The following is a 12,637-nucleotide window of genomic DNA, read 5'->3' on the forward strand; positions in this document are numbered from 1 at the left end:
GCGAGATTTACGGTATTGATTGAATCGTCACTTGCCAAATCGGGGACCAACGGAGGAGCGACGTGTGGTGACGAACGAGCCTGTTTTTTCCTAGCGAGAGGGATTGGGCGGACGAAAGGCCTAACGTAAGAGGGAAGACGAAACATTATGTTTCTTTTAGGTAGTAGAGATATAGATATAGATGAAGAGGGCCTGATATGCCCGGACGGAAAAACGATGCGATCAATATCACCAGTGGGCGGGCGGCGCATTGACGGCAAGTAGCGGCACCGATCGGCCACGGGCACGCCCCGCACGTCCTTCCGACCGAGGTAATTCGCACGGTCGCCCCGCAGTCAATGCCATCAAATCATCGGGGAGAAGAATTAAATTAGCTCCGTCCGTCGCAGCGTACTTGGGCTTGGGCACGAGCGAGGTCCCCGAGCTTTATATAACTCTGGCCGGCGCCATTAACTTCCTCACCTCCGTCCACAGCCACGCTCTCCCTCTCCTCTCTGGCAAGCTAGCAGCGGGCTAGCTCTGCGGCCGTGCAGTGAGTCGATCAGGAAGATAGACGTGCGCCGCGGACGCGGTGGCCGGCCGGTTGGGGTGGCCAAGAGTGGAGGCCGAAGATGCTGCAGGCGGCTAGGTACTTGCTGGGCTCCTCGGGCGCCAGCGGGTTCGGCTCCAAGTCCACCGCCGACGAGGTCACGGCCGCCTGCCCCGACCTCTGCTCCCTCACGGCCATCATCACCGGCGCCACGTCGGGAATCGGGGCGGAGACGGCGCGGGTGCTGGCCAAGCGCGGGGCGAGGGTGGTCATCCCGGCGCGGAGCGTCAAGGCGGCCGAGGACATGCGCGCGCGCATCCTGGCCGAGTGCCCCGGCGCAGACGTCCTCGTGCTGCACCTGGACCTCAGCTCGCTCGCCTCCGTCCGGGACTTCGCCCGCCGCTTCCTCTCCCTCGGCCTGCCCCTCCACCTACTCATTAACAACGCCGGCAAGTTCTCGCACGGCCAGCTCGCGCTGTCCGAGGACGGCGTGGAGATGACCTTCGCCACCAACTACCTCGGCCATTTCCTACTGACGAAGCTCCTGCTGGGGAGGATGGCGGAGACTACGGCGTCCACGGGAGTGCAGGGCCGCATCGTGAACGTGTCGTCCAGCGTGCACGGCTGGTTCTCCGGCGACTGGGCGGACTACCTCCAGCTCGTCACACGCCGCAAGATGTAAGCATCGCATCTTTCCTCCTCTTCTCTCGTTAACCAATCGATCTTTCACCTAACTCGCCAATAGTTTATTAACCTTGGCATGTGCATGTGCACATACGTGCGTACAGACCCTACGACGCGACGCAGGCCTACGCGGTGTCCAAGCTTGCCAATGTGCTGCACACCAAGGAGCTCGCCGCCCGCCTCCAGGAGATGGGCGCGGACGTGACGGTGAACTGCGTGCACCCGGGCATCGTCAGGACCCGCCTCAACCGCGACAGAGAGGGCCTCGTCACTGAATTCGTCTTCGTGCTGCTGTCCAAGCTGCTCAAGACTATCCCACAGGTGATTAATCTACGGTGCCGCCCACCTCATCTCTCCCTAATTAATCCCGGCCCTAGCTAGCTCCATGTGTCGGGCGGGCCCCAAGCCATGCATACGTCTCTGTTCTCGCCTAGCCCCGCCTGCCGGCGCCGCGCCGCGCCGGAAGGCAAGGCTTTGCCTGCTTTTCGCAGTTAATGCACCGCCGCTTCTTACTGACGTACCCTATGGCGTGCAGGCTGCGGCGACCACGTGCTACGCGGCGGTGCACCCGAGGCTGGCCGGCGTGTCCGGCCGCTACTTGGCCGACTGCAACGAGGCAGTGCCGTCGCCGGCCGCCGCAAGCCGCCGCGAGGCCGCGCGGCTCTGGCAGGCGTCGGAGGACATGATCTATGCCTCAAGCAGTCAACCGGACAGGAACATCTGAGTAACCGACTAGTTGGTGTCCATCAACCGTATAAAGATCATATTCCTCGCTCGGTTCGTTCTGCTTCATATTAGTGATCGTGTTTCTGTAAGATCCATGTGTATTATACTACCACATACTAGTAGACTAGAGGTTGTTGACTTGGTGGTCGGTGTAGACTGTAGTACTCCTGTATTTTGTCAGTGAGATTCCGATGTGCATATATGTCCTGTAGTAGCCTGCGGCGTTGGTGTCAGAGAAGTGAGACATGCCACAGTGCCGCACGCATGCACGCACGCACGCTCTGGTCCTATGGAAGTACTCCCTCCGATCCGCTTTAGTCTGCGCATAACTTATTTTGATTTTTTCCTTAATAGTCTGCGCGCGTTGGCAAGTTTCCGAGCATACCCTCCTTTGACCGGAGTAATTAGCATTGCTTTGGCAGCTGCAACGAAATGGCAGCCAATGAATCACGCCATGCAGCGGGCCCGTACTGCGGGTCTGGGAGAGATAAGAGGAGCCACATGGACCGGCCAATCCAATGCATGCAGTAACTGAAAATGTCCAGCGCTTTCCATGCATGCACAAGGGTAAAACAGTCCAAAAAACAACCAGCTGGGCTCTTCTTGGTATCTGGAACGCTACTTATGCGCAGAGAAAAAAGAATCGGAGGGAGTACTATATACGAGATGGCGATGGTGCTGTGCGTGCATGAATGGGCGAACAGAAGGCCCGAATTGTCTCGTTCGATTGGACTCGTCGACCGGGCGTTCCATATGCGCCCGATGCTTTGGACACGGGAGGGGCTACGTTCGTACGCATCGACGGCCGCATGATTGCTCTCGCGGGCTTTCTCCCTGGCTCGGCTGCTTCCTTTTTTCGATAAATAAACAACATTTATTGAATTGATATATCGAGGTGATACAGTCACATCAAAAGAATGCTCGGTCTCTGCATAGCTTGATGCACACTGTGGAAAGATGTTTTGCAATACAATAATCGTTGTATTGATTGAGGTGCTGGTGCACGCATATATAATACAAGGAAAGACCTCTACCTCAACTATACAAGACTAGGAGGTGGACCACAACTCCAATACACGTGCAGTACAAAATACATACTCAACACCCCCCGCAGTCGAAGCGTCGCTGGAGACACAGAGACTGGACCGAAACTCCTCGAAGACGGGAGTAGGCAATCCCTTAGTCATCACATTAGCAAACTGTTGCGTCGTCGGCTTGTGGAGAACCCGAACACTGCCAAGGGCAACCTGCTCGCGCACGAAGTGAATATCAAGCTCAATATGCTTCATCCGTCGATGGTGCACCGGGTTGGTGGAGAGGTAGACCGCGCTGACGTTATCGCAGTAGACAAGAGTGGCCTTGCGAACATCACAAAGCAACTCCTGGAGCAGCTGACGTATCCAAGAGCACTCGGCCACTCGTTGGCCACGACGCGATACTCTGCCTCGGTGCTGGAGCGGGAGACCGTGGGCTGCCGCTTCGATGACCAAGAGATCAACGAGGGCCCAAGGTAGACGCAGTAGCCTGACGTAGAGCGTCGCGTGTCGGGGCAGCCAACCCAGTCAGCATCCGAGTAGGCCACGAGGTCGGTGGAGGCGGAGGCCGTCAGGGTGAGTCCCAAGGACATGGTGCCGCGTATGTAACGGAGAATACGCTTCACCAGAGTCCAGTGAGAGTCACGCGAGGCGTGTATATGGAGGCACACATGCTGAACAGCGTACGACAGGTCGGGGCGAGTCAGTGTCAAGTACTGCAAAGCACGGACAATAGAGCGATAAAACGCTCCATCGGACGCGAGAGACCCCTCCAGAGCACAGACCTTTGCCTTCGTGTCGACGGGTGATAACCCACAAGTGTAGGGGATCGCAACAGCTTTCGAGGGTAGAGTATTCAATCCAAATTTATTGATTCGACACAAGGGGAGCCAAAGAATATTCTTGAGTATTAGCAGTTGAGTTGTCAATTCAACCACACCTGGATAATTTAATATCTGCAGCAAAGTATTTATTAGCAAAGTAGTATGATAGTAATGGTAATAGTGGTAAAAGGTAAAGATGGCAAAGGTAATATTTTTGGGTTTTGTAGTGATCGTAACAATAACAACGAAAAAGTAAATAAACGAAGCACAATATATGAAAAGCTCGTAGGCAATGGATCAGTGATGGATAATTATGTTAGATGCGATTCCTCATATAATAGCTATAACATAGGGTGACACAGAACTAGCTCCAATTCATCAATGTAATGTAGGCATGTATTCCGAATATAGTCATACGTGCTTATGGAAAAGAACTTGCATGACATCTTTTGTCCTATCCTCTCGTGGCAGCGGGGTCCTAGTGGAAACTAAGGGATATTAAGGCCTCCTTTTAATAGAGAACCGGACAAAAGCATTAACACATAGTGAATACATGAACTCTTCAAACTACGATCATCACCGAGAAGTATCCCGATTATTGTCACTTCGGGATTGTCGGATCATAACACATAATAGGTGACTATAGACTTGCAAGATAGGATCAAGAACACACATATATTCATGAAAACATAAAAGGTTCATATCTGAAATCATGGCACTCGGGCCCTAGTGACAAGCATTAAGCATAGCAAAGTCATAGCAACATCAATCTCAGAACATAGTGGATACCAGGGAACAAACCCTAACAAAACTAACTTGATTACATGATAAATCTCATCCAACCCATCACCGTCCAGCAAGCCTACGATGGAATTACTCACGCACGGCGGTGAGCATCATGAAATTGGTGATGGAGGATGGTTGATGATGACGATGGCGACGAATCCCCCTCTCCGGAGCCCCGAACGGACTCCAGATCAACCCTCTCAAGAGGTTTTAGGGCTTGGCGGTGGCTTCGTATCATAAAACGCGATGAAACTTCCTCTCTGTTTTTTCTCCGCAAGACGGAATATATGGAGTTGGAGTTGAGGTTGGCGGAGCTGCAGGGGCCCCACAAGACAGGGGGCGCGCCCAGAGGGGGTGGGCGCGCCCCCACCCTCGTGGACAGGGTGTGGCCCCCCTGGTCTTCATCTTTTGCAAGCATTTTTTATATTTTCTGAAACTTGTCTCTGAGGATTTTCAGGTCATTCCGAGAACTTTTGTTTTCTACGCGTGAAACAACATCATGGTAATTCTGCTGAAAACAGCGTCAGTCCGGGTTAGCTCCATTCAAATCATGCAAGTTAGAGTCAAAAACAAGGGCAAAAGTGTTTGGAAAAGTAGATACGTTGGAGATGTATCAACTCCCCCAAGCTTAAACCTTTTGCTTGCCCTCAAGCAATTCAGTTGATAAACTGAAAGTGATAAAGAAAAACTTTTACAAACTCTGTTTGCTCTTGTTGTTGTAAACATGCAAAGCCAGCATTCAGGTTTCAGCAAATATTATGAACTAACCATGCTCACAATAACACCTCGGTCTCACAATTACTCATATCAATGGCATAATCAGCTAGCGAGCGATAATAATAAAACTCGGATGACAACACTTTCTCAAAACAATCATAACATGATATAATAAAATGGTATCTCGCTAGCCCTTTCTGAGACCGCAAAACATAAATGCAGAGCACTTTTAAAGACCAAGGACTAACTAAACATTGTAATTCATGGTAAAAGAGATCCAATCAAGTCATACCCAATATAAACCAATAGTAATGAATGCAAATGATAGTGTGCTCTCCAGCGGGTGCTTTTTAATAAGAAGATGACGACTCAACATAAAAGTAAATAGATAGGCCCTTCGCAGAGGGAACCAGGGATTTGTAGAGGTGCCAGAGCTTGATTTTAAAATAGAGTTTGAATAACATTTTGGGCGGCATACTTTCACTGTCAACGCAACAACTATGAGATGGCTGTATCTTCCATACTACATGCATTATAGGCAGTTCCCACGTAGAATGGTAAAAGTTTATACTCCCCCACCACCAACAAGCATCAATCCATGGCTTGCTCGAAACAACGAGTGCCTCCAACTAACAATAATCCTGGGGGAGTTTTGTTTAATTATATTGATTTGCTTTGATCTTTTTGGATCATTGGACTGGGCATCCCGGTTACCGGCCATTTCTCATGATTGCGGAGCGGAGTCCACTCCTCTTGAGAATAACCCACCTAGCATGGAAGATATAGGCAGCCCTATTGGAAACATGAGCTACTCGAGTATACAAAACATAATTTCATTTGAAGGTTTGGAGTTTGGCACATACAAATTTACTTGGAACGACAGGTAAATACCGCATATAGGAAGGTATGGTGGACTCATTGGAATAACTTTGGGGTTTAAGGAGTTTGGATGCACAAGCAGTATTCCCGCTTAGTACAGGTGAAGGCTAGCAAAAGACTAGGAAGCGACCAACTGAGAGAGCGACAAACGTCATAAACATGCATTAAAACTAATTCACACTGAGTACAAACAAGAGTAGGATATAATCCACCATGAACATAAATATCATGAAGGCTATTTTGATTTGTTTCAACTACATGCGTGAACATGTGCCAAGTCGAGTCACTCAATTTATTCAAAAGAGGATACCATCCCATCATACCACATCATAATCATTCCAATAGCATGTTGGTATGCAAGGTAAACCATTATAACTCATAGCTAATCAAGCATGACACAAGCAACTATAATCTCTAAATGTCATTGCAAATATGTTTACTTCATAATAAGCTAAATCAGGAATGATGGACTCATCATATTTAGAAAAACAAGAGAGGTCGAGTTCATACCAGCTTCACTCATCTCAATCAGTCAATCATATATCGTCATTATTGCCTTTCACTCGCACGACCAAACGATGTGTATAATAATAATAGTGCACGTGCATTGGACTAAGCTGGAATCTGCAAGCATTCATTTTAAGAGAGAAGACAAGATAATATGTTCTCTAAGTTAAATAAACAATTATGCATATGAGAGCCACTAAACATTTTTAATATGGTATTATACTCTCAACCCCCCAAAGGAAAGAAAAGAAAATAAAACTATTTACACGGGAAAGCTCCCAACAAATAAAAGAAGAACAAGAAATCTTTTTGGGTTTTCATTTTAATTTCTACTACAAGCATGGAATTTAAACTAACTATTTTTTTGGTTTTTCTTAAGGTTTATCAAACACACAAGAAAAAAACTAGAAAAAGAAAATTAAACTAGCATGGATAATACAATGAAAGAGTATGAGCACCGACGACTAGAATAGTGTGTGAACATGAATGTAAAGTCGGTGAGAAATACGTACTCCCCCAAGCTTAAGCTTTTGGCCTAAGTTGGTCTATGGCCATGGGTAGCCTGGCTGATATCCGTAATTGTAACTGGGGTCGTACTGAGATGCAGCAGCAAATGCCTCCTGGGCTACGACATGTTGGCGAGCCGCCTCCGCTCTCCCCTCGTGTTCAGCTACTTCCTCCCTGGTAACAACACATCTTCCTTTTGCCTGGTAATCGAAAAGGAAAGGAGCAGGAAGAGTGACATGGACAGAGCTATGTCTGTCAAAGATTAGTCGATACTGGAGGAATTGTTCATTCCTCTTAAGAAAATGATGTTTGACCATAGCGTCATAATCTAAATAAGCAAGAGGTAACATCATATCCCCCTCTCGTGGGGCTATACCAAGATAATTTACCACACGGGTAGCATAAATTCCTCCAAATAAATCTCCAGATCTACCATTCTTATGCAACCTACGTGCAACTATTGCCCCCAAGTTATAATCTTTATAACCTAACACAACACTTTTGAGGACAGAAAGATCAGGGACACACATATGACATGCTTCATCTTTACCGTTAATGCATCTACCAAAGAAAAGAGCAAAATAATGTATAGCAAGAAAATGAATGCTCCCTATGGTAGCTTGTGTAATATCTCTAGATTCTCCTATAGTAATACTAGCAAGGAAATCTCTAAATTCAGATTTGTGGGGATCATTAACACTTCCCCACTGCGGGAGTTTGTAAGCAGTAGTAAAATCTTCCAGGTCCATGGTATATGATTTGTCATAAATATCAAACAGGACACTATGAGAATTACGCGGAGATGAAAATTTAAACCTTCTCACGAACGAATCAGTTAGATAGTAGTACTGAGGACACTTATCTTGCATGAAGTCCTCAAGATCGGCATTATGCACATATGCATCAAATTCATCTTTAATGTCTGCATTAACCATAAACTCTTCTGACGGCCATTCACAAGACTGCACTTCAGCTTCCCTTGGTGGTTCATCGTCTTGCTCACGCATAGCAAGTCTAGGTCCTTTCTTTACTGAGGAACCTCCTTGGTATATTTTACTAAACATATTTCTTTTCTGCAATATTTCTGAAATTTTAGTAACTTCAAAATATAAGTAAATAAAACTAAACAAGATTGATAGAAACTACTCCTACAAGTGCCTAGAGCCTATATCATGCATTAAAATTACTTGGGACCTCATAAATTTAACATGCAAGCTCAAGAACAGGGTCACCAAGGCAGCAAGGATTTGCAATGAACAAATCACTAGAACAAAAACTATTTGGACCAATGGAGGAGTCACATACCAAGCAACAATCTCCCAAAGCAGTTTTGTGAATGGAGCTTTGAGCAAGGAGATCGAAAATCGCAGCAAAATGAGCTAGAACTCGTGCTTGAGCTGGATGGGGATTTTTTGGGAAGAAGATGGAGTGTGTGGGTGCTGGCATAAGTGGAGGGGGTCCACCAGGGGCCCACGAGACAGGGGGGCGCGCCCAGGGTGTGTGGGCGCACCCTCCACTCTCGTGGCCAGGTGGCAAACCCCCCTGCAGTGTTTTCAGTGCCTAAAATCCTCAAATAATTCATAAAAAATCATACTAAATTTGCACGTCATTTGGAGTAATTTTATTTTCGAGATATTTTTTATTGCACGGATAATTTAGAAAATAGCCAGATAATAATATTTTTGCTTTATTTATTTTAAATAACAGAAAGTAAAAAGAGGGTACAGAAGGTTTTGCCTTCTAGTTTCATCCATCTCATGATCATCAAAATGAATCCACTAACAAGGTTGATCAAGTCTTGTTAACAAACTCATTCCGAATAACACGGAACCGGAGAAATTTCGAAGTGACACTAGGTTACCTCAACGGGGATATGAACATCCCCAATAATAAGAATATCATACTTTTTCTTGACAGTAGGGAGAGGAAATTCAAAACCTCCAATAATAATTGATGGAATTTTCTCAATAGTATTCATGCTATGAACTTGAGGTTGTTTCCTCGGAAAATGTACCGTATGCTCACTTCCATTAACATGAAAGGTGATATTTCCTTTGTTGCAATCAATAACAGCACCTGCAGTATTTAAAAAGGGTCTACCAAGGATAATAGACATACTATCGTCCTCGGAAATATCAAGAATGACGAAGTCTGTTAAGATAGTAACGTTCGCAACAACAACAGGCACGTCCTCACAAATGCCGACAGGTATAGCAGTTGATTTATCATCCATTTGCAAGGATATCTCAGTGGGTGTCAACTTACTTAATTCAAGTCTATGGTACAAGGAAAGAGGCATAACACTAACACCGGCTCCTAAATCAGATAAAGCAGTTTTAACATAATTTCTCTTAATAGAGCAAGGTATAGTGGGTACTCCGGGATCACCAAGTTTATTAGGTATTCCACCCTTAAAGGTATAGTTGGCAAGCATGGTGGAAATCTCAGCTTCAGGTATTTTCCTCTTATTAGTGATGATACCTTTCATATATTTGGAGTAAGGGTTTGTTTTAAGCATATCAGTTAAGCGCATGCATGTCTAATCATTTCAGCAAAACGCTCAAAGTCCTCATCATCCTTTGTCTTGGATGGTTTAGGAGGAAAGGGCATGGGTTTTTGAACTCATGGTTCTCTTTCTCTACCATGTTTCCTAGCAACAAAATCTCTCTTATCATAACGTTGGTTTATTGATTGTGGATTATCAAGACCAACAGCAGGTTCAATTTCTATATCATTGTTATTACTAGGTTGAGCATCTACATGAACATCATTATTAACATTATCTTCAGGTTCATGTTCATCTCTGGATTGTGTTTCAGCATCAGAGATAGAAGTATTATTAGGATTCTCACGTGTTTCTACATTAGGTTCACTAGAAGCATGCAAAGTCCTATCCTTCTTCTTTTTCTTCTTCTTAGAAGAACTAGGAGCATCTAGATTATTATTCTGAGAATCTTGTTCAATTCTCTTAGGGTGGCCTTCAGGATACAAAGGTTCCTGAGTCATTTTTCCAGTTCTAGTAGCCACTCTAACGACAAAGTCATGTTTATTATTTAATTCAACTATCAATTCATTCTGAGCTTTAAGTACTTGTTCAGCTTGAGTAGCAATCATAGAAGCATGTTTACTAGTGAGTTTAAGTTCATCTTTAACTCTAGCTATATAATCATTCAAGCGTCCTATCATATAAGCATCATTCTTCAATTGCCTACCAACATAATCATTGAAATTTGCTTGTCTATTCATGAAATCATCAAATTCATCTAAGCATGGACTATGAAATTTAGTAGACGGGATTTCATCTTTATCATATCTATAGAGAGAATTTGCCTTTACTACCTGTGTCGGGTTATCAAGACAATGTGTTTCTTCAACAGGCGGTATATTAAGACCATGTATTTCTTCAATAGGAGGTAAATTCTTAACGTCCTCATCTTTAATACCTCTCTCTTTCATTGATTTCTTTGCCTCTTGCATATCTTCAGGACTGAGAAATAGAACACCTCTCTTTTTCGGAGTAGGTTTAGGAATAGGCTCAGGAGTTGGCTTAATTGGTTCAGGAATTGCCTCAGGAATTGGCTCAGGAAGAGTCCAATTATTTTCATTAGTCAATGTATTGTTCAATAATAATTCAGCTTCGTCGACAGTTCTTTCCCTGAAAACACAACTAGCACAACTATCCAAGTGGTCCTTGGAAGCATCAGTTAGTCCATTATAGAAGATATCAAGTATTTCATTTTTCTTAAGTGGATGATCAGGCAAAGCATTAAGTAATCGGAGAAGCCTCCCCCAAGCTTGTGGGAGACTCTCTTCTTTGATTTGCACAAAATTATATATTTCCCACAAGGTCCAGCGTACTTGTGTCATTTTTCTTAAGTAGATCACGTCAGCGTACTTGTGTCAGACCGTCGGCATAGTATAGCCGTCGGCATAGTATAGCCGTCGGCATAGGAGCCTATGCCGATGGCCAGGGTCCAGCCGTCGGCATAGTTTAGCCGTCGGCAGTGTTTTCCGCCTGACGGCAACGGACGGCGCCGTCAAAAGCGCTGAAGACTAGTGGAACAACACATGGCAGGGATATGCTCCGCAGCCACCTACGACCCACACAGCCCCCCCCCTCCCTCATTCCGCTTCAAACAACACACCCTTTTTCGTGTCGTATTAATGTCGGCCCAAAATGGAAGTGACCAAGCACTGCCACATGTCGTTCAAATGGCACAACGCTCACACCAGTGCGGTGGTCAAGAAAGTTGTTTCGGCCTGCCACTTGCGTCGTGTTAATGCCGCTTCATCGCGGATGTGACCGGATGGGACGACATGACGGCTTCCTGCCGCATTCAAGTGGGTTGACCATCTGTCCGCCTGCCTGACAATCACACCAACACGACGAACAAGAAGCCAACTTCAGCTGAACACATTCAAGCTATCACTCGTATGCCCCGGTGCCCGCTACTATTTAAAAACATCGGCCACGGAACAAACCACACCACCTCTGAGCCCCACCTCCCCTCATCCAAGCCGCCGCCCACCACCTCTTCCATTCTTCCTTCTTCGATCTTCGCGAGCAATGGCCAAGACATGCAGTGGGTGGTGGATGAACTTTTGCCGGGAACGGGAACGGTGCCAACGTTGGCAGCTCTGCATCATTCATACTCTACCTGCGACATCGATGACCAAGCAATGGACTTCGATGACCATCAAAGTGTAGACCAGGGTCAGTTTTACTTTTGCTATGTAAAAGAAATCATACTATTAATGAAAATGGTGTGTCTGCTTTTATTTGGTGGACTAGATTGGATAGACGGCTCTCCTAAAGCTATCTGTGGACTTGTCTGTGGACATTTGGTGTGTCCGATTTAAGGTACAACGCTGGAGTTGTCCTAAGAAAGGAAAGTGGTTCTTCCATTCATTCCATACAAGAAGAAGAGAATTGCCCAGTTCATCAAGGAAAATCACGCGAAAATTAAATCACAAATAGCGAAATGCACAAAAAGAAAAAACTAGAGCTTAGGGATAGGGTTTAGATGAACGCACATCCATCAAGGAAAATATTTAGCAGAGAAGTAATAAATCATATCCTGGGGACTACGCACACAACCAGGATCAAGAGAATTAAACCAAGTCTTAGCATCACCCTTTAATGAGAACGGGAATATCTTAAGTATGTAATAATAGCGAGATGTCTCATCATTAGTAAATAGGGTGGCTATATCATTTAACTTGGTAAGATGTGCCACAATAGTTTTAGATTCATTGTCATAGAAAGGGTCGGATTCAACTAAAGTAATAATCTCAGGATCAACAGAGAATTCATATTCCTTATCAGTAACAAAGATAGGTGAAGTGCAAAAGCAGGGTCATGTTTCATTCTAGCATTTAGAGTCTTTTGTTTCAGCTTAGCTAATAATTTCTTAAGATCTGATCTATCATTACAAGCAAGAAAA

General features: G+C 45.4%; 1 protein-coding gene across 2 annotated transcripts; it reads left to right on the forward strand.

The window, feature by feature from the left end:
* Positions 1 to 445: 445 nt before the first annotated feature.
* On the forward strand, positions 446 to 2,125 carry LOC123089599 (short-chain dehydrogenase TIC 32 B, chloroplastic). 2 transcript variants are annotated; one of them, XM_044511233.1, is made up of 3 exons: positions 446 to 1,207; positions 1,318 to 1,534; positions 1,749 to 2,125. In XM_044511233.1, exons 1-3 carry the CDS (start codon positions 612 to 614, stop codon positions 1,935 to 1,937), a joined length of 1,002 nt encoding a protein of 333 aa, XP_044367168.1. In that variant the 5' UTR covers positions 446 to 611; the 3' UTR covers positions 1,938 to 2,125. The 2 variants fall into 2 exon arrangements, with proteins under 2 accessions (XP_044367168.1, XP_044367169.1); XM_044511234.1 differs by having other exon boundaries at positions 1,275 to 1,534; positions 1,749 to 1,889.
* Positions 2,126 to 12,637: the final 10,512 nt, after the last annotated feature.

The sequence above is a fragment of the Triticum aestivum genome, chromosome 4B, assembly GCF_018294505.1.
Source record: "Triticum aestivum cultivar Chinese Spring chromosome 4B, IWGSC CS RefSeq v2.1, whole genome shotgun sequence".
In the NCBI taxonomy this organism is placed as follows: Eukaryota; Viridiplantae; Streptophyta; class Magnoliopsida; order Poales; family Poaceae; genus Triticum; species Triticum aestivum.

Excerpts from the sequence above, each read along its gene's own strand:
- LOC123089599 (XM_044511233.1), top strand. The coding sequence starts at position 612 with ATGCTGCAGGCGGCTAGGTACTTGCTGGGCTCCTCGGGCGCCAGCGGG. Across the intron at positions 1,208-1,317 it reads CTCGTCACACGCCGCAAGAT|ACCCTACGACGCGACGCAGG; the intron begins GTAAGCATCGCA and ends ACGTGCGTACAG. Across the intron at positions 1,535-1,748 it reads TGCTCAAGACTATCCCACAG|GCTGCGGCGACCACGTGCTA; the intron begins GTGATTAATCTA and ends TATGGCGTGCAG.